This window comes from Mercenaria mercenaria, chromosome 13 (genome assembly GCF_021730395.1).
Source record: "Mercenaria mercenaria strain notata chromosome 13, MADL_Memer_1, whole genome shotgun sequence".
NCBI classification, from domain to species: domain Eukaryota; kingdom Metazoa; phylum Mollusca; class Bivalvia; order Venerida; family Veneridae; genus Mercenaria; species Mercenaria mercenaria.
This window is the reverse complement of record NC_069373.1, coordinates 74,630,168-74,656,584: the sequence shown is the minus strand read 5'-3', so window position 1 is coordinate 74,656,584 and position 26,417 is coordinate 74,630,168. Positions and strand designations below refer to the sequence as shown.

The following is a 26,417-nucleotide window of genomic DNA, read 5'->3' as shown; positions in this document are numbered from 1 at the left end:
ACAATAGCAGCTTCATTTATGATTTGATTTTTACCAGACTTGCACACAACTTGTATCAACATAAGATATTGGTTTCTTTTTTGAACAGATTCCTTAATGGGTTCCAGAGTTATGGCCTCTGAAAGGGCCAGAATAAGCTATTTTGATCTTGTCTGCACAATAGTAGCTTCATTTATGATTGAAATTAAACAAACTTGCACAAAACTTGTGTCACAATAAGATCTTGATTTCTTTCTTGAATTGGCCGGATTCCTTTATGGGTTCAAGAGTTATGGCCCCTGATAGGGCCAGAATTAGCAATTTTGACATTGTCTACACAATAGCAACTTCATTTATGATTTGAAATTGATCAAACTTGCATAAAATTTGTGTCAGCTTAAGATCTTGGTTCCTTTCTTGAACTGGCCAGATCCCTTAATGGGTTCCAGAGTTATGGCCTTTGAAAGGGCTTAAATTAGCTATTTTGACCTTGTCAGCACAATAGTAGCTTCATTTATGATTGAAATTAAACAAACTTGCTTACAACTTGCATCACCATAAGATCTCGATTCCTTTTCATACGCCCTAAGGGATATATCAAGTTATCGCCTAGGTGTACGTCTGTCTGTGTGTCTGTTGGTTAGCAATTTCCTTTCTGCTCTGTAACTCTTGAATCCCCATGAGGGATTTAAAAGAAACCTGACACAAATGTTCAACTCATCGAAAGGATGAGCAGAGTGCATGTTTTGGATGGCTCACTTCAAGGTCAAGGTCACACTTGGGGGTCAAAGATCATATGACTTTGTTTTGTGTGTTTATTGCTCTGCATTTGCGTTGCATTGCAGTGCTGTTGTTTTTGTTTGGCAGATCCTTCGATTGTTCACTTACAATAATCTTTTTTAATTACTTCCCTTTTATGTTACTATAAATAGCTTATTGAGTAACTTTTTTTATTATTGGCCGTAGGGAAATACCGAGACCACTTTTCTGTGGTACATGGATGGTACCTCCACTTTATAGGTGTATTTTGACATATATGTCTTTACCTTTAAGAAAATTTCAACTATATTTTCTCATGATTCTTTTGATTGATCTTGATTATGATTTTTTGACCTTGTCCTTAAGTGCAATGATAACAGATGAGCGATATAGGGCCATTATGGTCGTCTTGTTTAATGTTGGAGTTAGAATTCTGTCTCATTAAAACCGTTTACTTGAGGCACTCTAGAAATTTACAGTTTTATTTCGTGTTTTATTATTGTTTACCATTAGTTTGGTGTTTCCTTTTTTAGCTCACCAGAGCACAAAGTGCTCAAGGTGACCTATTGTGGCCGGTCATTGTCCGGCGTCCGTCGTACGTCGTCCGTCAACATTTGCCTTTTGAATACTCTACAGGCCACATTTATGACTCAACCAATCTTTATGAAACTTGGTCAGAATGTTAGTCTTGATAATCTCTAGGTCAATGTCGAAACCGGGTCATGTGGGTTCAAAAACTAGGTCAGTAGGTCAGATCAAAGGAAAAGCTTTTAAACACACCAGAGACCACATCTTTGACCCAATTTTTATGACACTTTGTCAGAATGTTAGACTTGATGGTCTCTAGGTCAAGTTCGAGGGTCATGCAGGGTCAAAAACTAGGTCAGTAGGTCAGATCAATGGGAAAGCCTGTGAACATTGTACAGACCACATTTGTGTTTTAATCTTTATGAAACTACTTGGTCAGAATGTTAGTCTTGATGATCTTCAGGTCAAATTCGAAACTGGGTCATGTTGGGTCAAGAACTAGGTCAGTAGGTCAGATCAAAGGAAAAGCTTGTGAACACTCTAGAAACCACATTTATGACTCAATCTTTATGAAACTTTGTCAGAATGTTAGTCTTGATTATCTCTAGGACAAGTTCGAAACTGGGTCATGTGGGGTCAAAAACTAGGATAGTAGGTAAGATCAATGGAAAACCTTGTGAACACTCATGAGACCGCATTTTGACCCGGTCTTTATGAAACTTGATCAGGATATTAGGCTTGATGATGTCTAGGTCAAGTTTGAAACTGGGTCATGTGGGGTCAAAACCCTAGGTCAGTAGGTCAGAGCAAAGGAAAACCTTGTGAACACTCTAGAGATCACATTTTTGACCCAATCTTAATGAAACTTGGTCAGAATGTAAGTCTTGATGATCTCTAGGTCAATTTCGAAACTGGGTCATATAGAGTCAAAAACTAGGTCAGATCATAGGAAAAGCTTGTGAATACTCAAGAAACCACATTTGTGTTTTAATCTTTATGAAACTTGGTCAGAATGTAAGTGTTGATGATCTTTAGGTCCTGTTTGAATCTGGGTCATGTTGGATCAAAAACAAGGTCAGTATGTCAGATCAATGGAAAACCTTGTGAACACTCTAGAAACCACATTTGTGACTCAATCTTAATGAAAATCGGTCAGAATGTTAGTCTTGATGATCTCTAGGTCAAGTTAGAAACTGGGATATGTTGGATCAAAAACTAGGTCACCTGGTCAAATCAAAGAAAACAATTGTGAACACTTTAGAGGCCACAGTTGTAATTCAATCTGTATGAAACTGAGTCAGAATGTTTGTCTTAATCATTTCTAGGTCATGTTTGCATCTGGGTCATGTGGGGTCAAAAACTAGGTCACTAGGCCAGATCAAAGGAAAATCTTTTCAACACTCCAGAGACCACAATTTAAGTTTGAAACTCATGAGAATTAGTCAGAATGTTTGTTTTGATAATCTGTAGATCAAGTTGGAATCTGGGTCATGTGAGGTCAAAACTAGGTCACCTGGTCAAATCAAAGGAAAAGCTTTTGAAATCTCTAGAGGCCAAAGTAGTAACCAAATCTTAATGAAATTTAATCAGAATGTTTGTCCTGATGATCTTTAGGCCACGTACAAGTCTTGGTCATATGGGGTCAAAAACTAGGTCAGTAGGCCAGATCAACTCTGGTGAGGGCCATCATGGCCTTCTTGTTTAGATGAACTGTATAATGAATTCTCTGCCGTTTTGGCCACTGGCCAACACTTTGCAGTTTGTCCCTACTTGAGCTTGATAAAAATCTATAGAATATACGAAATTTATAATATAAACTGGCACGGTAAAGTTGTTTCGGTTACCTTTGAGAATATACCTAGCAAATACCATTTTTAGCTCATCTGATTTTTTGAAAAAAAATGATGAGTTATTGTCATCACTTGAGCGGTTGTCGGCGTCGGCGTTGCCTGGTTAAGTTTTATGTTTAGGTCAGCTTTTCTCCTAAACTATCAAAGCTATTGCTTTGAAACTTGGAATACTTGTTCACCATCATAAGCTGACCCTGTATAGCAAGAAACATAACTCCATCTTGCTTTTTGCAAGATTTATGGCCCCTTTTGTACTTAGAAAATATCAGATTTCTTGGTTAAGTTTTATGTTTAGGTCAACTTTTCTCCTAAACTGTCAAAGCTATTGCTTTGAAACTTGGAATACTTGTTCACCATCATAAGCAGACCCTGTACATCAAGAAACATAACTCCATCCTGCTTTTTGCAAGATTTATTGTCCCTTTTGGACTTAGAAAATCAGTTTTCTTGGTTAAGTTTTATGTTTAGGTCAGCTTTTATCCTAAACTATCAAAGCTATTGCTTTAAAACTTGCAACACTTGTTCACCATCATAAGTTGACCCTGTACAGCAAGAACATAACTCCATCCTGCTTTTTGCAAGATTTATGGACCCTTTTGGACTTAGAAAATATCAGATTTCTTGGTTAAGTTTTATGTTTAGGTCAACCTTTTCTCTTAAACTATCAAAGCTATTGCTTTGAAACTTGCAACACTTGTTGACCATCATAAGCTGACCCTGTACAGCAAGCAACATAACTCCATCCTGCTTTTTGCAAGATTTATTGCCCCTTTTGGACTTAGAAAATCATTTTCTTGGTTGAGTATTATGTTTAAGTCAACTTTTCTCATAAACTATCAAAGCTATTGCTTTAAAACTTGCAACCGTTTTTCACCATCATAAGTGGACACTGAACATCAAGAAACATAACTCTATCCTGCTTTTTGCAAGAATGATGGCCCTTTTTAGACTTAGAAAATCATGGGTAGGACAATATTTCTATTACACAAAAAAAAATCAGATGAGCGTCAGCACCCGCAAGGCGGTGCTCTTGTTTTCAGATTACTATTAGGGGTCCAATTATTTCATTGTAAATATTCTTTTATGATTGCTTTTTTTAAGAACTGAATTCAGACGTGTCTTTTATCCATGTAATTTATGTATAATATATTCATAGCCTACTTTTACCAAGATGAGATCTCATTTGAAATATTTTGAAAGATCACCTGTCAATGTCACAGGGGCCTGAACATGGAATCCCGTTTCTGATCAACAACTTAAGAACCACTTGACCCAGAATGTTGAAATTTCAAAGGGTGATTGGACATGTAGAGTAAGATGACCCCCATTGACTTTTTAATTATTTGACCAAAGGTTAAGGGCACAGGGACCAGAACATGGAAAACAGTTTCCGACCAATAACTTTAGAATCATTTTCTGACAGAACCGTCAGACTTCATACGATGATAGAAATTATAGAGTAGATGACCCTTATTGTTTCTGAAGTCACTTTAGCTAGCGTCAAGGTCACAGAACATTGAACATGGAAAAAATGTCTTCTGATATATAACTTGAGAACCACTTGAAACTGAATTGTTGAAACTTCATATGATGAGTAAGTGACTCCTATTTACTTTGGGGTCACTCGATAAAAGATCAAGGTCAAAGGGGTCTGAACATGGAAAACGGTTAACTTGAGAAACACTTGACCCTGAATGTTGAAACTTGATTGGTTGAAAGGTTGATTGGACCTGCCAAGTAGATGATCCCTATTTAGCCAACCGTTAGTATCTTTTCGACATTCGCTTCTATTCCCTATTGACTTCTTGCCTTCTAGACTATGCATTGGGGGAGACATGGGATTTTCTACAAAAGCATCTTCTAGTTTGACAATTGATTGCCCCCTTCGAAGGAGGAGGGGTATATTGTAAATACTATTGTTTGATGATGACTGTCGGTCGGTCTGTAGGCCAATCAGTTTCTGGATGAAAACTCAAGAACGCTTGGGCTTAGGATCATGAATGTTGATTGGGAAGTTTGTCATGACTAGCAGATGACCCTATTGATTTTGAGATAAGTAGGTGTATGGTGAAGGTCACAGTGACCCAGAACAATAAATTCTTCCTGCCAGATAACTAGAGAATTCTTTGATCTAAGATCACATTTGATATGGTCACTTAAGACTGGTAAATGAATCATATTTACTGTTTTGAGGTCAGTACGTCGAATGTCCAGTGCACATTAACCAAATAATTTCTGTTCCTTTTGCAGTTACTGAATGCACCAAGACGAGCTCTTATTATAACTAGAATCGCTAAACATCACATAATCATCTTTTAGTGTCTGAACTTCGCTCAAATTTATTATTATCCCCCTTGTTGCTATAAAATCAGCTTGTGTCCCATTGATTTGTTTTAAGAAATTAAAACGTTTATGATTAAAAAATGATTTTGAGCCAGAATGACCAGACCTCACAGTTTCGCTCATATATTTTCCCCCTTGACTGAGTGAAAGCAGAGTTCTCACCTCCCCCACCTCCACCCCATCCCCCAACCCCTCGCCCTTTGGTAAAAAAAGGTTGAAAATGCTTATTAATGAAAAGTAATTTAACTAGAATCATCAAACTTTAAAAACTTACTGTCCATGCCCATTACCAGAAGCTATCAACCGCTGCCCGCATCAGTCCTTTCAGTGCTTTGATTAGCATACGAATTTACGGAAGCGATCTAGTGGCAAGAAAAATCTTCCGGGAGACATGCGTATCGTATAAAAACGTGCATGCGGTTTTGTAGGCAAAATTACGAAATATAAGAGAGTAATACAGTGTTCCTTTAACCTCATACGCATGGCTTGAAAAACGTGTGAAGTGGAAGTGTCAATAGACAGTATTTATAAACCTGCTGTAATAGACACTATTCATAAACCTATTCTTTTCTGGCGATAGCGTATTACACTCAGAAGAGTAGAGTAAATAATTTTTTAAAGCAATACACTTTGATGAAATGTATGTAGAAGTTATGAAAGAATCAACATAGTAATATCTTTTTTTGCGTTTGATTTTTCGCCTTGTTTACTCATGGAATACATAGACGGAATATATATGACATTTGGACAAGTGTCGGCTGCTAACAAAGAAATAAAATTTGTCTTTTTGTGTTTTCTTACCCTTTCATCTAATTCTGTTGTTTCATAAATTGTATAAACTTTCTGGTCCTTCGGTATAACTGATTTCAACTCATTTAGAACTGAAAATTGAATACCGCTTAAGCCGGTGCTAGGAGGCGTGGGCACTGTTGCATTTTCTATAACTGCTCATGAACAGACTCAATCAAACCGAGTCTGCAATTTCCACTTGCATTGTTCTCGGCACTTCTTAGGTTTAGCAATGACAGCAGTAGCAGTAGAAACACGACAGATGTAGTTTCGCATCAGTATCAGTAGAAACACGACAGTTGTTGTCGCAGTAATGAGGGTTAGCAATGTCAGTATTAGCAGTAGAAACACGACATTTGTATTGCAGTATAGAGAGATAGCAATGAAAGCACGAGCAGTAGAAACACGACATTTGTAGTCGCAGTTTAGAAAGTGCAATAACAATGACAGCAGTAGAGTAGAAACACTGCATTTGTAGTCGCAGGATAGAGAGTTAGCAATGACATCAGTAGCAGCAGAAACGGGGCATTTGTTCTCGCAGGATAGAGAGTTAGCAATGACATCAGTAGCAGCAGTAACGGGGCATTTGTTGTCGCAGTATAAAGAGTTAGCAATGACATCAGTAGCAGCCGAAACGGGGCATTTGTTGTCGCAGGATAGAGAGTTAGCAATGACATCAGTAGCAGCAGAAACGGGGCATTTGTTGTCGCAGGATAGAGAGTTAGCAATGACATCAGTAGCAGCAGAAAAGGGGCATTTGTTGTCGCAGTATAGAATTAGCAATGACATCAGTAGCAGTAGAAACATGGCATTTGTAATCGCAGTATATTGAAATAGCAATTACAGCCGGAGCAGCAGAAACATAGTGTTCATAGTCGCAGTATATAGCAGCGATAACAATAGCAGTTGAAACATGGTCATTACAGTCGCAGTATGGAGAGTTAGCAAATTCAACAGTAGCAGTGGGAACATGACATTTATAGTCGCAGTATGGAGAGCAATGGCAGCAAGCTCAGTTGAAACAATGTTTTGTAGTCGCAGACTAGAGAATAAATAGTGATAGCAGTAGCAGTAGAAACATGGCATTTGTAGTCGCAGTAAATAGAAACAGGAATGTTATCAGTAACTAGAAATATGGCATTTAAAGTCTCATCCGATTGTGTTAGCTATGACAGCAATCGTAGACGGAACTTATTTCAAGAAAGTAGGGTAAATTGCGCCGTAACCGTTAAAATAGTGGGAACAGTGTGTCGTGATAAAACTGTGTTTTTCATAAAATATGGTAAAATAAAATAGAAAATGATTTTAAAAAACACATTATCACATGTTTTAAATGATACAAATTACTTTATTATGTACATCTAGAAAGGGTTTTGTTGGTTGGGATATGTAATAAAAGATTTTGATGGGATTTTTTTTTCAGAAATAAGAAATAAGGGAAAAACATACTTTTTGACAGGGGAATGGGGCCGGATTTCGGTCCACAAAACGGTCTAAAAAAACTCTTTAACTTTAACATTGAAATTAGTTAAATAACAATGACAGTAATTGATCAGACAACGGGATCAATAAAAAAAAATACAACGTAGATATAATTTGTCTGTGCTTTTCATTGAATTCTGAGAGTGTGAATTCGGCTTATTGCTGTGTTCCGTTATTTGTTTGTTTTGTCCTTGTGTGTGTGCTTTGTGTGTGTGTGTGTATTGTGTGCGTGTGTTGATCGTGTGGCGGGGAGGCTGCGTTTTTGGAATGTGGCTTTCCCTGTTGGATATTCTTCCTTGTTTTTGTGTTAAAATTTTATTTTCTGATAGATTTCAATGCTGATATGTGCAGAGTTTAAATATCAAACTGAAACTTAACACTGTCTTAAAGATCCTTAATCTAACACTATGACGATAATTCAAATACTATATATGTATGATCAATCTGACGCGTACGCGAACATGTGTGATAACCATTGTATTATACACTTAAATAAGCGGCAATGAACTTCTTGTTAATGTGTATAAATGTTGCATAACGTTATGAATTAAAAACAGCAATCCTCACAGGCGTCACCAGGAACTTACTTACGTTGTACCCATTAAATGTTCTCTTCCAGAAAGAAAATTTGTTGGTAAATAATTTGCAACACATGTACAAGTACTTTAAACGATGTTTGTTTATATTTCAGACCTGAAGGAAGATCTGATAACTCTCTACAGGCAACAATACCATACCCTGCCTCTATCACCTTTGATAGAAGAAGAAGACACTCCTCTATTGAAGTTTTACGTCACTCCGGACATAAATTCAGTGGAAAATCAGAGGTCGTTTGGAGGTGGCAACGAAATTAAATCAAAAGTCGCCTCGCTTCGTGACGTGTTCTGCAAGAAAGACAAAACTTGTCGTGAAATTTACCTTACTGCAGATGCTGGGTTCGGGAAAACTGCATTTAGTATGCGACTCGTATTGACGTGGTGTCAAGCGAAAAAGCGTATCAAAAGTGATCAAAAATTCTTTAAGAAGGAAGATATTCAGACAATGTCAGAATTTGAATTTGTGTTCTTGTTGTCATTACGTGATTGTTCCGAGGAATGTGACATTGATGAGATGATCGTGAAAAAAATAATTCCACGGCTGGCACACCCAAATGTAACTTTAAGCGACATAGAAACTATTCTTTCTAAGGGAAAAGTCTTGGTGATTCTGGATGGTTTAGACGAGTGGATACACCCAAAGTATGCCTGTATGCTAGGACCAAGTGACATTCCACACAGGAAAGCTAGGGAATGTACAATCCTCACAACAAGTAGACCGTGGAAGTTGAGTGTCATCAGTTTAAGATCAAGTCAAATAGAGCAAAAGTTGGAAATTGTCGGACTTAATAAAACGTCTGCCAAAACGTTAAAGAAAAATGTGATCTCACTTCTGATTGGCAATATTAACAATGAAAAACACTTTCAGGACTTTAATTCCATTGTCGAACATAAAGGTATTTCAGATTTGGAAACTACTCCTCTTTTACTGATGTATCTATTGTGTTTATGGTGTGATGGAATGGATCTAGGAAGGTCTAAATACGAGTTATACTGTCAAATTGTCGAACTGCTCCTTAAACGAACTTTTGAAAAATATCCGGACATACAACAGGCGCGCGAACCACTCAAAAGTGATATCTCACAATGCTTCAGTGAACTTGTAAATTATAAGAAATACTACTCACTTTTGACAGCTTTAGGGCAATTAGCAGTTGAAACATTATTCAGTGAAAACCGTGAAAGCACGCTGGTATTTAGTAAGTCGGTCTCTGAAAAGTATTTAAACAAAGATGATTTGAAATTATGTCTTCTCTCGGGCATATTAACACAAAGTAAGGAAGTAAAATTAACCCGTCAGAGTTCTAAAGTCTCGTTTTCCCACAAAACACTGCAGGAATATTTCTGTGCACTGCACATTTGCTGCCAAAATGAAAATGATGTCCAAAATTTAGTGCAACAAAGGTTCAACAGTGTGCAAAATATTCTTGATATGTCGAAAGTCTTTGTTTTCATCAGCGGAATGAATGCAGAAATCATGTCTTCAATATCACACGAGCTAAAGTCTGTAATCAGTGAAGATCAAATAACAAAAACATTCAGATCCATGGCAAACTTCGATTACAGGTACATTGATCCTCTGAAAGACATACAAAACATGTACATTTCTTGTTTGAAAGAAAACACGGACAACACTTCTCTTTGTTTCCAGGATTTTATCATCGACCACGACTATCAAAAAGAAAAACACTTATTGGACTTAAAATGGCTGGCAAAACACAGTAAAATTAATATGCAGTCAATATTCATCAGAAAAAGTGTTCATAGTTTACGTGAGCTTACCGATCAGTGTGAATTTGATGACATGTACAATGTCAAGAAAATCTACTACGACGGGGAATGTAAGGACGCGGAAATTATTCGGCTGTTGACAAATAAGTCGTTGGAAAGTGTAACTGTTATATCACGTACACGGCAAGGTAATAACTTTATCTCCAAATGTAGTTCATGTTCAAGTGAACTGTTTAAAACATTCCAAAATATTTCTCAGTTACGAGCAATTTGTATTGAAAGTTTTGAGTTTGAGCACGATGTGCTGAAGGAGTTTCTGAATTATATTATAAACAGAAAATCAATGGCGGAGATTAGATTGTACGACTTACATTGTAACACACACGAAATTTCCTGCGGAGAAATGAATTTGGACTTCTCCCAGCATTCAGATCTATGTGCGTTAGGACTGGACACTATACCTGTGTCACAGTTAAAAGTGAATGTATCGTCGTTAGAGGACTGTGATGTAGGACATTTATCTAAACCAGGTCTGGTGACGTCATTCCTGGGAGAGTTGCCAGCAGCCAGTAAACTACGCGCAATTCAGTGTAGTTATCTAGAATCTTCCGATGACATTGAAACATGGCTGCAGACATTACCATTGTTGGTTCAAGTAAAAGACGTTACGTTACAGAATATCAACCTAGGTGAAAGGTCACTCTGTCTGTCACCCGAAATGGTACATATAGAACTTGTTTACTTGGATAACGTAACAATGTCTGGTTCATCATTACGTAATCTAGTTACGGTTGTAGAGAAACTTCCACAGTCAGTGACAGTTATAATGCGAGATTGTAATATAAGACCGGAAAGAAAATTTGCAGACGTTAAAAAATATATAAAAGCATCGGAGAATTTCATAGTCGGGTTTGATGGAATCAATCAGTTAAACCAGTGCGCGTTTGAGTTTCAAACTACTGAAGCTGGAAGTCGAGTAGGCCTACATTAAGTTAATCAAACTTAGACTCACTGAGTAAATATTTCATAAACATTACTCATTGAATATATGTAACATGAAAAACAACACAGTGACATATGACATGTATGTATTTGTACAGAGTTAAAAATATCCGCTCGCGAGTGAAATAGACATGGATCAAATCTGATAAAACTAACTGACTAATTAATAGTAATAACATTAACCGAAAAATTCTAAGATAAAAATGGCATAACTCTATGGGGATTGTTTCTCCTGATGTTGACTTTGATAGTAAATACATATTTTAAGTTTCAAGAGAGATATTTGACTGTAACAAAAATTTTAAGGAACGGCGATTGTAAAGTTTTATCGTTTGACACTTGAACAAAATGTGCTTTATTCAGTGCCTACTTCATACTACTCATGCAGTTCTGTAACGTGTAACATTAAATAAATGAATAAATTTGGTAAACGGTCTAATAAAAACAAGTAAAATAACTTACTTTTGTCATATATGATATATCCGTGTAGAAAAACGTATTAAAAGTCAAATAGACCATCTCTTACTACCAAAGCTTTTGACGGTTATCAAAGTCATGAGAGTTATGTCCCTTTTTAACTTTGATTTTTTTGTTAAGAACTTATTTTTTTATAAAGTCAAATATCTAAGTTACTATCAAAGCTTTTGACTTGAAACTTTTAATAGTTATGTACTTTCAAATCTACACCAGGAGAAACAATCCCTGTAACTCTGATTTGAATTTGACAGAGTTACGCCCTTTTTTAACTTGGACTTTTTGTTATGTTTTTATCAAGTCAAATATCTCTGTTACTAACAAAGCTTTCGACTTGAAACTTAAAACAGTTGTTTACTATCAAAGTCCACACCAGTAGAAACAATCCCCATAACACTGATTTGAATTTTGATAGAGTTATATACCTTTTTAACTTAGATTTTTTTTAGAAGGTCAAATATATCTATTGCTATCAAAGCTTTGGACTTGAAACTTATAATAGTTATATGCCTTTAAAGTCTACACCGGGAGAAACAATCCTCTCAACTCTGATTTGAATTTGACAGGGTTATGCCCCTTTTTAACTTTGAATTTTTTGGTTAAGTTTTTGATAAAGTTGATAAAGTCAAATACTAGTATATTTCTGTTACTATCGATGTTTATATATGTAATTTTTAATCCAAACATAGTGTCTATGATATATTGTATATATAGTACAATATTGTATATACATTATGGACAGAATGTCAGATCATTAGTTTATACCGGTACTACGGTTGAGATTATTGTAGCTAGCTTCCAATAGGTGAGTTTGTATTGCATGGCAATACTTCTTTCACTGGTTGTTTTATTACACATACACATATTCATTTTGAATCGAGGCCATTGTCATTGTATTGACTCGTATATATGAGCCGCTCCATGAGAAAACCAACATAGTGCGTTTGCGACCAGCATGGATCCAGACCAGCTTGCGCATCCGAACAGTCTGGTCAGGATCCATGCTGTTCGCTTTCAGAGTCTATTGCAATCAGACAAAACCATTAGCGAACAGCATGGATCCTGACCAGACGGTGTTGATGCGAAGACTGGTCTGTATCCATGCTGGTTGCAAGCGCACTATGTTGGTTTTCTCATGGAACGGCTCGTATATTATTTATGATGATCTTTTGTTGGTATTTCAGTGTTTCAGCTCATTAGCATGACCTATGCCAACTGTACAATATCGGTTTTACTTGTAGGAAAAGACATGCGATAACTTTAATTATTTGTAAAGCAGCTAGTTTATGAAATACATTTTATTACCTATTCAGATTCTGTGGTTGTTATATCCATGTATATGTTTTGTTTTTATGACTATTGTTATGCTTCCCTATAATATTTTGAAAGTACTATGTATGACATATATTTTGCAAAATGAGAGGCAAAATTATGTGCATTATATGTATTTTTATTGGAAATGCAAAAAATATGAAGAAAATTAAAATGTGAAGATAATTAAAATATGTAACTGAGTTTTGACTTGAGTTATTACTGAACACTTTCCATTGTTTTGCTATATAACCACAGAGCCGTTTGTTGCTCTGTTTCATGTCCAGTTTAGACAATATTCATTCATGAAATGCTAGAGGGCTTATCTTCAATGAGCTGCAATTCCTTAAAAATTATCTTACTCCCAATGTGGTATGTCTCCGTCTGTCAAGTCATACAAAGTGAAATCCTACGATAATTGAAAAAATGAAAGATTTTCTGTGCAAATGAAATGGAAAATATGCACATCTTTTGTTGCTATGACAACAAATTTGGTCGTTATAGTAACAAATAAAAATTTGGCAACAAAGCCGATCTAGCGACAATATACAAAAGACCTTTGCATGACACTTTGTACACCGAAGAAAAATGTTCATTCATTTATTTTCTTTTTCCGTCCGTTCATCCGTCTGTGTGTTTGTCCATCAGTCACAAATAAAGGATCCTGTCATCACTGCAGTATTGCAAGATATTATTGTATGGAATATGGGCAATAGGCAGACAGACAAATGTACAGTCAAATCTGTGTTACAGACCACTTCTGAGCAGAGACCACCTAGCTCTAAGACCACACGTTTTGTTCTCCATTTTAACATTTACAGTGTATTTTAACATGTGAATAAAGACCACCTCCCAACAAGGGGGCCATAATGGCCCTATATCGCTCACCTGTTATCATTGCACTTAAAAACAAGAAGGTCAGAAATCATAATCAAGATCAATCAAAAGAAATATGAGAAAATAAAGTTGAAATTTTCTTAAAGTTACTTCAAATAAAATTATTTTCAAATCAGGCGGTAGTTTCATACAAGGTTTTTTGTATAGCCATATGGGAAAATGAGCCCCTCCCCCAGGCGGCCACTTTTTCTATGAATCAAAATTATTTGAAGGAATTTGGTAGAGGGTCACCCAAGAAACGTTTGTGTAAAATTATTTTGAAAACGGACCAGCAGTTTCTGACAAAAAGGTTTTCAAAGTTCTATATAGGCATATAGGGAAAATAAGCAAAACCCCTTGGGGCCATGTTTTTCGCTGAATCAAAATTATTTGAAGGAATATAGTAGCGGATCAACCAAGTAACATTAGTCTTGTGTAAAATTGTTTTGAAATCAGTTTTCTATATGTAAAAATGTTTTGAAATCAGTTTTCTATATAGCCAAAGGACAGGAACAACAAAGGGAAGAAATTGGAGGTACCATCCATGTTGTACCACAGAAAAGTGGTATCGGTTTTTCCCTACGGCCAATAATAAAACAAGAGCTCCGCCAAGCGGGGCAATATACGCCCGAAGGATTACAAAATAGGATGGGAGCAAAATTTAAAGAACTTGACTGTTGTAGCCCAAAGGAGTGGAACAACAAAAGGAAAATTTCAAAAAACAAATCTCGAAGTCCACAAAAAATCCTTATCAGGTACAGGTTTTTAAAAATACACCTAAAAATTGGATGTACCATCCATGTTGTACCACAGAAAAGTGGTCTCGGTTTTTCCCTAAGGCCAATAATAAAAAAGTTTCAAAATAAGCTATTTATAGTAACGTAAAAGGGAAGTAATTCAAAAAAAATTATTGTAAGTGAACAAAAAGTAGACCTGCCAAATAAAAACAAGAACACTGCAATGCAGAACAAAATACACAAAGCAAAGTCATATATGACATTTGGACCCTTAAGTGTGACCTTGACCTTGAAGCAAGTCATCCGAAACATGCGCTCTGCACATCGTCTCAGTGTGGTGAACATTTCTGCCAAGTATCTTTGAAATCCTTCCAGCAGTTCAAGAGTTACAGAGCGGACATGAAACAAACTGATATGACTTTGACCCCTAAGTGTGACCTTGACCTTGAAGCGAGTCATCCGAAACATCCGCTCTGCACGTTGTCTTGGTGTGGTGAACATTTGTGTCAAGTTTCTTAGAAATCCTTCAAGGGTTTCAAGAGTTACACAGCGGACACGAAACAAACTGATATGGCCTTTGACTCCTAAATGTGACCTTGACCTTTGAGCGAGACATCCAAACATGAGCTCTGCACGTCGTCTCGGTGTGGTGAACATTTGTGTCAAGTTTCCTTGAAATCCTTCAAGGGGTTTAAGAGTTACAGAGCGGACACAAAATTGCTAACGGACAGTCGGAAGGACGGACAGACGGACACCAGCGTCATAACATAATACGTCACTTCGGGCGTATAAAAATTAACTAAATAAGCTATTTATAGTAACATAAAAGGGAAGTATTTAAAAAACAATTATTGTAAGTGAACAAAAGAAGGATCTGCCAAAAAAAAAAAACAAGAGCACTGCAATGCAACACAAATGCAGAGCAATATACACACAAAACAAAAACATATTACCTTTGACCCCTAAGTATGACCTTGACCTTGAAGTGAGCCATCCGAACCATGCGCTCTGCACGTCGTTTCGATGAGGTGAACATTTGTGTCAGGTTTCTTTGAAATCCTTCAAGGGGTTCAAGAGTAACAGCGCGGAAGGGAAATTGCTAACCAACAGACAGACAGACAGACGGACACCAAGGCGATAACATAATACGCCCCTTCAAGCGTATGAAAAGGAATCGAGATCTTATGGTGATACAAGTTTTGTGCAAGTTTGGCTAAAAATCAATTCATAAATGAAGCTACTATTGTGCAGACAATGTCAAAATAGCTAATTCTGGCCCTATCAGGGGCCACAACTCTGGATCCCATAATAGAATCTAGCCAGTTCAAGAAAAGAACCAAGATCTTGAGGTGATACAAGTTGTGTGCAAGTTTGGTTAAAATCAAATCATAAATGAAGCTGCTATTGTGCAGACAATGTCAAAATACCTAATTTTGGGCCTTTCAGGGGCCATAACTCTGGAACCCATTATTGGATCTGGCTGTTTCAAGAAAGGAACCAAGATCTTATAGTGACACAAGTTTTGTGCAAGTTTTGATTAAATTAAATTCATAACTGAAGCTGCTATTGTGCAGACAAGGTCAAAATAGCTAATTCTGGCTCTATCTGGGGCCATAACTCTGGAACCCATTATGGGATCTGGCTGGTTCAAGAAAGGAACCAAGATCTTATTGTGACACAAGTTTTGTGCAAGTTGTAATTAAATTAAATTCATAAATGAAGCTGCTATTGTGCAGTCAAGGTCAAAATAGCTAATTCTGGCTCTATCAGGGTCCATAACTCTGGAATCTGGCCAGTTCAAAAAAAGGAACCAAGATCTTGTGGTGATACAAGTTTTTTGCAAGTTTGGTAAAAATCCAGTCATAAATGAAGCTGCTATTGTGCAGACAATGTCATAATAGCTAATTCTGGTCCTTTCAGGGGCCATAACTCTGGAACACATAACGGGATCTGGACAGTTCAAAAAAGGAACCAAGATCTTATAGTGATACAAGTTAAAATAAAACATAAATGAAACCCTATCGTGCAGACACGAAATTGTGGACGGACGAAGGGCGATCACAAAAGTTCACCCTGTCACTACGTGACAGGTGAGCTAAAAATTGTTACAAGGTACAGATATGTCAAAATACACCTAAAAATTGGAGGTACCATCAAAATTGTACCACAGAAAAGAGGTCTCGGTTTTTCCCTACAGCCAATAATAAAAAGGTTACTAAATAAGCTATTTATAGTAACATAAAAGGGAAGTAATTAAAACAAGAAGCTGCGTTCAGTAAACGCTTGATGCCCCCTGTGGCATCCTTGTCGATACAAAGCAACCTAAGTCCAAAACGAGGTCAAGGTCAAGGTCAAACTGAGGCGCGTGATGTTTGAAGATGAGGAATGGCCACAGGTTACATCTGCATTAGTATCAAGTCATTCTAGTAAGGGCTATTGATGCTTGAGGAAACGGTCCCATTTGGTTAACCAAGAGATGGCCCATACAAAGCAACCTAAGTCCAAAACGAGGTCAAGGTCAAGGTCAAACTGAGGTCAGGTGATGTTTGAAGATGAGGAATGGTCACAGGTTACATCTACATTAGTATCAAGTCATTCTAGTAAGGGGTATTGGGTCCCATTTGGTTAACCTCGTACGGACGGACGAACGAATGGACAGACGGACGGACAAGAGCAAATCTATATGCCCCCCCCCCCCCAAAAAAAAATGGGGGCATAAAAAAATTATTGTAAGTGAACAAAAGAAGGATCTGCCAAATAAAAACAAGAGCACTGCAATGCAACGCAAATGCAGAGCAATGTTCACACAAAACAAAGTCATATCACCTTTGACCACTAAGTGTGACCTTGACATTGAAGTGAGTCATCCGAAACATGTGCTTTGCACATCGTTTCAATGAGATGAACATTTGTGTCAGGTTTCTATGAAATCCATCAAGGGGTTCAAGAGTTACAGAGCGGAAGGGAAATGGCTAACCAACAAACAGACAGACAGACGGACATCGAGGCTATAACATGACACGTCCCTTTGTGCGTATAAAAAAACAAGTTGGTGATACAAGTTGTGTGCAAGTTTGGCTTAAAATCAAATCATAAATGAAGCTGCTATTATGAAGACAAAGTCAAAATAGCTAATTTTGGCCCTTTCAGGGGCCATAACTCTGGAACCCATTATGGGATCTGGCCGGTTCAAGAAAATAACCACGATCTTATGGTGACACAAGTTTTGTGCAAGTTTGATTAAATTCAAATCATAAATGAAGCTGCTATTGTGCAGACAAGGTCAAAATAGCTAATTCTGGCCCTATCAAGGGCCATAACTCTGGAACCCATTATGGGATCTGGCCGGTTCAAGAAAGGAACTAAGATCTTATGGTGATGCAAGTTGTTTGCGAGTTTGGTTAAAATCTAATCATAAATGAAGCTGCTATTGTGCAGACAAGGTCAAAATAGCTAATTTTTACCCCTTCAGGAGCCATAATTCTAGAACCCGTAATGGAATCTGGCCAGTTCCAGAAAGGAACCAAGATCTTATGGTACCACAAGTTGTTTGTAAGTTTGGTAAAAATCAAATCATAAATAAAACTACTATTGTGCAGACAATGTCAAAATAGCTAATTTTGGGCCTTTCAGGGGCCATAACTCTGGAACCTATGATAGAATCTGGCCAGTTCCAGAAAGGAACCAAGATCTTATGGTGATACAAATTGTATGCAAGATTGGTAAAAATCAATTCATAAATAAAGCTGCTATTGTGCAGACAAGGTCAAAATAGCTAATTTTGGCCCTTTCAGGTGCCGTAACTCTGGAACCCATAATGGGATCTAGCCATTTAAGAAAGGAACCAAGATCTTATGGTGATACAAGTTGTGTGCAAGTTTGGTTAAAATAAAATCATAAATGAAACCACTATCGTGCAGACAAGAAATTGTTGACGGACGGACGCACGCACGGACACACGCACGGACTGACGACGGACGACGGACGAAGGGTGATCACAAAAGCTCACCTTGTCACTATGTGATAGGTGAGCTAATAAAGACCACATTTTGGCTCTCCCAAGGGTGGTCTTTGTAGACATGTGTGACTGTATATGAAGAATATGCATGCATTCGATTATCCTATAGATACAGATTTGGCTTTATCAGACTGTTTGTGCGCCTGTCCACCATATGTAATTGTAAATGCTTATAATAAAATATTTTAGTTAGAATCACCAAAGTTACCTTCATTATTAATTAGCACGTGACCTTTGCTCAGGACCCTCCGTGGCCGAGTGGTTAAGGTCGCTGACTTCAAATCGCTTGGCCCTCATCGATGTGGGTTCGAGCCTCACTCGGGGCGTTGAATTCTTCATGTGAGGAAGCTATCCAGCTGGCTTACGGAAGGTCGGTGGTTCTACCTAGGTGCCCGCTCGTAATGAAATAATGCACGGAGGGGCATCTGGGTAATTCCTCCACCATCAAAGCTGTAAAGTCGCCATATGACCTAAAAATTGTTTCGGTGCGACGTTAAACCCAACAAAATAAATAAATAAATTGACCTTTGCTCACATACAGTATTATCCATCTGGACCCAATAAATGCTTCAAATCACTTGCCCCTCATCGATGTGGGTCCGAGGCTCATTCGGGGCGTTGAATTCTTCATGTGAGGAAGCTATCCAGCTGGCTTCGGAAGGTCGGTGGTTCTACCTAGGTGCCCGCTCGTAATGAAATAATGCACGGAGGGGCATCTGGGTAATTCCTCCACCCTCAAAGCTGTAAAGTCGCCATATGACCTAAAAATTGTGTCGGTGCGACGTTAAACCCAACAAAATAAATAAATAAACTGACCTTTGCTCACATACAGTATTATCCCTCTGGACCCAATAAATGCAAAATTTCTATACCCTGTCGAAGTCAGAGGGATATAGTTATGAAGTTGTCCGTCCGGGTCTGTCTGTTCATTCGTCCAAAACCGTACATTTGACATGGTGTGGGGTATTTTAATCCTTTATTATGATATATGTTGTCTGGTTAGCATTTTCTGGTACTCTCTTTTCATTTTTATTGGCATGTCATTTCTATTGGCATTTCCTAGTAATTTGTTGTCATTTTCCGTTTTGCATGCATACCCTGACGCTTATTTTTGGATTGTGTCTGCTGCGGCCCAGTCTTATTACAATACATCGAGTATTTATGGTATTGCCATAGAACAAAACACGGTGAGCTTGTTTGATTCTGCTGCTGAAAGTATGGCCATATCAATTTATATTCCTACAAACATGCAACGAAACAAGACCAAAGGTTTGATACTATCGTTTCAATTATGCCTTTAGACATCTGGTACTAGAGGCATTGCCTAAAAATATACTGTGTTTTACTCTGCTATATCAATCAGTAGAGCTGTCGGAGTGACCAATTATAGCCCCACAATACGGCCTTGTCACAAGTAAGCCATGTCAAAGTCGAACCACAAAATCAATAGGGGTCATCTGCTGGTCATGATCAACCTCTCTATTAAGTTTCGCGATCCTAGGCCCAAACGTTCTAAAGTTACCGTCCGGAAACAAACTCAAGTTATCGTCCCGCAAATGTATAACTGTCCGAGTCACTGTGACCTTGACCTTTGACCAACTGCCCTCAAAATCTACAAAAGTCATCTGCTGGTCAAAACCAACCCCCATATAAACTTTCATGGTCTTAGGATCAAGCGTACTAAAGTTTTCATCCAGAACTGTTAAACTCTTCAGGGTAGGTGGACCCTTGAACTTTGACCTATTGACCTTAAAGTTGAAGTTGACCTAATTTTTTTAATGTTACACCTGTGTACCAATAATTATTTAAATATGTCAAGCCTTTAATGAGTTATTGTCCGGAAACCATGAAAACCAACTTACCGACAGACTGACAAGCTCACCTGAGTAACACATCATAACAGTGTAAACAGGTTTTACCTAGTGATTTCATGGAGACAAATATTCTGACCAATTTTCATTAAGATTGGGTCAAAAAACTTTGCCTGTTGAGAGTAAACAAACTTTCCATTTGACTTGAACTAGTGACCTAGTTTATGACCCTGCATGCCCAGTTGCGAACTTGATCTTGAGATCTTCAAGGCCCAATAATCTGACCAATTCTCATAAAGATTGAGTCACAACCGTGGCCTCTAGTGTTCACACTCTTTTCCTTTGATTTGACGTGATAACCTGGTTTTTGACCAAACATGACCCAATTTCAAATTTGATCTAGAGATTATAAAGACATACATTCTGACCAAGTTTCATAAAGATTGAGTCACAACTGTGACCTCTATAATGGTCATAAGATTTTCCTTTGATCTGACAGGGTGACCTAGTTTTTGACCACACATAACCCAGATTCAAATTTGACTATGTGGTCATCAAGAAAAACATTCTGACCAAGTATCATAAAGATTGGGTCACAACTGTGGCCTCTAGAGCGTTCACAGTCTTTTCCTATGATTTGACCGGGTGACCTAGTTTTTGGTCCCACATGACCCATATAAAATCAAGATCTAAAGTTCATCAAGACAAATACCAGTATTCTGACCAATTCTTATAAAGATAAGGTCACAACTGTTGCCTCTACAATGTTCAAATTTTTTTCCTATGTTCTGGCCTACAGACCTAGTTTTTGACCAGACATAACCCAGTTTCAAACTTGGCCTAGAAATCACCGAGACTAACATTCTGACCAATTTTCATAAAGACTGACTCACAACTGTGGCCTCTAGAGTGTTCACAAGCTTTTACTTTGATTTGACAGGATGACCTAATTTTAACCCCACATGACCCAGATTCAAAGTTAGAGATCATCAAGACATACATTCTGACCAGGTTTCATAAAGATTGGGTCACAACTATGGCATTTGGAGTGTTCGCAAGCTTTTCCTATGATCTAGCCTACTGACCTAGTTTTTGATCTCACATGGCCCAGTTTTTAAACTGGCCTAGAAATCATCAAGACAAACATTCTGATGAGTTATTGTCCGGAAACCATGAAAACCAACTTACCGACAGACTGACAAGCTCACCTGAGTAACACATCATAACAGTGTAAACAGGTTTACCTAGTGATTTCATGAGACAAAATTTCTGACCAATTTTCATTAAGATTGGGTCAAAAAACTTTGCCTGTTGAGAGTAAACAAACTTTCCATTTGACTTGAACTAGTGACCTAGTTTATGACCCTGCATGCCCAGTTGCGAACTTGATCTTGAGATCTTCAAGGCCCAGTATTCTGACCAATTCTTATAAAGATAAGGTCACAACTGTTGCCTCTACAATGTTCAAATTTTTTTCCTATGTTCTGGCCTACAGACCTAGTTTTTGACCAGACATAACCCAGTTTCAAACTTGGCCTAGAAATCACCGAGACTAACATTCTGACCAATTTTCATAAAGACTGACTCACAACTGTGGCCTCTAGAGTGTTCACAAGCTTTTACTTTGATTTGACAGGATGACCTAATTTTAACCCCACATGACCCAGATTCAAAGTTAGAGATCATCAAGACATACATTCTGACCAGGTTTCATAAAGATTGGGTCACAACTATGGCATTTGGAGTGTTCGCAAGCTTTTCCTATGATCTAGCCTACTGACCTAGTTTTTGATCTCACATGGCCCAGTTTTTAAACTGGCCTAGAAATCATCAAGACAAACATTCTGATCAAGTTTCATAAAGATTGGGTCACAACTGTGTCCTCTAGAGTGTTCACAAGGCAAATTTTGACACATGACGCACGCCGGACGCCGGACAATGACCGGTAACAATAACTCACCTTGAGCACGAAGTGCTCAGGTGAGCTAAAAAGGTCTCTTGTGTTATTGATGTTTGTTTGTTTGGGGTTTAACGCCGTTTTTCAACAGTTGAAGTATTTACGTCATGTAACGGCGGGCAGTTAACCTAACCAGTGTTCTTGGATTCTATACCAGTTCAAACCTGTTCTCCGCAAGTAACTGCCAACTTCCCCACATGAATCAGAGGTGGAGGATAAATATTTCAGACACAATGTCTTTTATCAAATTGTACATATGCCCCGTCTGGGGATCAAACTTACTCTTGTGTTATTGAAGTGGCGCATTTAGCCATTTATATTCCTACTCGTACACTAAAGCCGTCCAACAAGGCTCGGGGATCGATTCTGTTACAATCGTGATTTCAGTATTCATGTGTTGCATTGCCAACGGAACAATCATGGTTGTTTACCTAATGCATTGTAAGTATTAGTTTCCAAATAAGGTTCGCAAAGGGACAAATATATTTCACCATAAACAGTTGTACATTACGAGAACGTGCTTTACTATGATTGTTAATGAAATATGATATTCCAGTGATATATATCACCATTGTATTGTTTTAAAGAAATTGAATAAACAGTGCTTCGTCTTGACAGCTCCATTTTCCTACGCGAGGAAAACTATAAAGTATGAAATGAAATTGGCATGTGAAAACTGTCATGCAGGTTGCCTATATATTGTGTCCAACCAATGGAAAATTATCAGGGTAACATATTTTTGAATTTTTAGACATAAAGTTTCTAAGACATTAAGGTGGTACCAGACTGACTCTTTCGTGCTGCACATCCTCTTGATGAGATGATCATTTGACCCATGTTTCATGAAAATACTTCAAGGGGTTTGGGAGATACAGAACTCAAACCTTTGACCTTGACCTCAAGCTAACATGGCTGACTCTTGATTTCTGCACATTATCTTGATGAGATGATAATTTGACCCAAGTTTCATGAAATCCCCCAAGGGGTTAAGGAGATACAGAGCAGACACAAAATGGAAGGCTCAAACCTTTCGTTTTGAGTTGTGACCTTAACATTGAGTCTACATGGATAACTCATAAATTCTGCACATATTCTTGAAGAGGTGATCATTTGATTCAAGTTTCATGAAAATCCGTCAAGGGGTTTAGAAGATACAGAGCGGACACAAAATGAAGGGCTTAAACTTAACCTCGAGTTGTGACTTTGACCTTGAGCTGACATGGCTGACTCATAAGTTTTGCACATTGACTTGTTGAGGTGATCATTTGACCAAAATTTCCTGAAAATCATTGAAGGGGTTGAGGAGATACAGAGCGGACACAAAATGTTACGGAAGGACAGAAAGACGAACAGATTGAGACCATTCCTATAACTCCCCACCACTCGTGGCAGGGAATTAATATCATTATGGTTCAAACAAATATTTTTTTTTCCTTTTAAGATCGTGTTTTCCCAACACTACATTAAAAGAATAGAAATCCTTACGTCACATCAGAGAACTTAGCAAAACAATTTCTAGTACAACTACTGTTGTACAAAAAGATGCTTGTGAAAAGATTGCTTATAAAATAAATAATTTTCACAAATCGTAAAAAAATTAAGGATTTGACCCATGAAACAGTTTTAAACTTCTAACAGCTATAACTTATTAACAAGAGGGTGCTGATGGCTCTAAGTCGCTCACCTGACCTAAAGAACTCTTGAGGCCGGTCAATGGTACGATGATTTTGTCTGACAAAGTTAGGTAAGTGTCCATCTAATATACATGAGGAGTTTTAATCCTTTGCGGGAACAACAACGTATTGCAGTATGCAATGTTGTTGAAAATTTTTAAATATTGCCATTATTGGGAGTATTTCTAAATGCAAGTAGATACTACATGTACAATCAGTCGTGAAACATCGCGTATTTCCGTATCTTCCGTATAATACGCTATTGCGTAGCATAAACAATATGTTAAAGGCCGAGGTGATCGATCAGATTGCATGTACATGATTAAGCTAAACCTCCTTTTTAGAGAGTATCTGTGCAAGAATAAAGATATCTGGACTGCACAAATTTTTTTCAAAATAACTAGTTGAAGTGAAATATGTTGTCTAAGCCTTCTGGAGAAGTCTTCATAAAGTACTGATCAATAATAAAGTTTTCCTTAGTTTATACTAATTTGTTTCAGCTCGATTGTGATGAAAGCTTCAAGATTATTGGAACCACTCTCGAGTCCGCTTCCTGGAAACACCAGTACATGTACTAGTGTCATAAGAGAAGTCATGGTCCTGTAACCACACAAAATATTCCCATCCAGTTTGAACAAATTTGGCATGGGACCACTATTTTATGACTTATGCTTTTGGATTAATTTTAACTTTGGTCGTCCTACTTGAGGGCGCTGACTGTTATGGTGGTCCAAATTTGGCCCCAAGACTCGGACAGAATAAAGACACTTGATAGAATAGACTTTTAATACAAGCTTACAGAGTACTCTTTCAATCCGGTGATGTGTTTGTATAATGTACCGGGTAACGGTCAGTTTTTTCCCAAGTCAGTTTTCCTCGGAGAAGAAACTAACTGGTCAGTTCTCTCCCCCCCCCCCCCCCACCCCAGTCAATTTTTTTCACTCCAGCTGCAACTGATTACTCTTGATCATTCTTATGGGGGAAACTAACTAGTCAATTCTTTGCCAACCTCGTCAGTTTTCCAGACTAGTCCATTGTTTCCCCTGTTAGTGAACTGGAACTGCTTATTCTTGGTTATTCTTAACTAAAAACTGAAACTGAAACTATTTTATTTGGTTAAACGCCTATTTTTACGTAAAACATATTCAATGGCGTTTTACAAACACATAAAAAGTACGTCTAAAATTTAAGACATTTTAAAGATGTATGAAATAGATGAGCATAAATATCATTGTGAATAAACTATTTAGTAAGATTAATAAAATATTAGAATATTAAGATACAGTAAGATAGCTGTTTTGTTAGTAAGTAAGTAAAAGTGAGTTATTGTGGCATGTCCATAAGTTTTTACAAAACAACTGTAATTTGTATTTGTGATAAAATTGTTCATATTCGAATGTATTTACACAGTAAAAATCATCCAGTACATTGTATATCTTAAAAATCACAGTCACAGTCTCTAAAAGAGTTGAAAGTAATTTCCAAAATAATGAGTTTTCAAATTCTTTTTGAAAACATCTAATGTGTCTGAGTTCCTTATTTATAGAGGAAATTCGTACCAAAACTTCTGTCGCTGAACGTTTTGCGCTTGTTGAAAGGAACAAGGAAACACCCAGTAACGGAATTTGAAGAACGCAAGTTCCTTGTCTGAGTTTGTTGGAAGTGCTGTAAGATATTCCGGAGAATTTCCAACTGAACAATTATACATGTAGGTAGGCATTTTGAATGTGACTCTGGCTTTGATGGGTAACTAGTGAAGGTCATAGTGCGCTTGTTTGGAACCGTCATATTTTCTTCGATTTAGGACAAGTTTTGCACACATGTTCTGAATTCGTTGCATTTTGTTTACCTCGCTTTGAGCAATACCATACAGAATGACATTGCAATAATCTAAATGGGATATCACCAATGACAGCACAAGAGTTTCGGCAGCCTCTTTGGTAAGATATTTCCGGATACATTTTATTCTGAAGTAGTTGAGCATTGCTATTCTACACTTTCGTTTTACATGCTCTTTTAGATTCAAGTTTTCATCCAGGTATGCACCTAGATATCGAATAAAGCTCACCATCATTATTTCGAAATTGCCTGAAATGTTCTTACATTTTCCGAAATCTAAATGGCTTTATTATGTAGTACTAAATTTAAATGCCGTTTAAAGAATTAATTTGATAACAGTTTTCTAGTGCGTGCCGTTTTACGCCAAAAAGATGTTTACCTCTTAATTAGATTATCAATTAACAGTGAACAGATGCACATGTGTTTTCATAACGAAGGAGGAATCCACACCTAATAATTACCACCTGTGTTCATTTGGGCCAACATTTTAGGTTTTTTATTATTATTTTTTTTTATGTTTTACCCTTTTCTTAAAAACAACAAGGAAAGAAAATAATTCTCAAATATGTTAAACTGCAAATATTATGTTAAACTGCAAATATTATTACGTATATAGGTTTTATTGTTTATTAAAGTTTCATCTAGATCTATCCTTGTTATTC

General features: G+C 37.3%; 1 protein-coding gene across 1 annotated transcript in view; it reads left to right on the top strand.

Annotated features, from left to right (window-relative positions):
• LOC128548044 (uncharacterized) overlaps positions 1–13,048 on the top strand; it is a 56,126-nt gene extending 43,078 nt beyond the window's left edge. Inside the window, exon 7 of the mRNA XM_053522336.1 lies at positions 8,422–13,048. Within this exon, the coding sequence (XP_053378311.1) occupies positions 8,422–11,048 (2,627 nt within the window). The 3' untranslated portion in view covers positions 11,049–13,048. The remainder of the gene's footprint in view (positions 1–8,421) is intronic.
• The last annotated feature ends 13,369 nt before the right edge of the window (positions 13,049–26,417 follow it).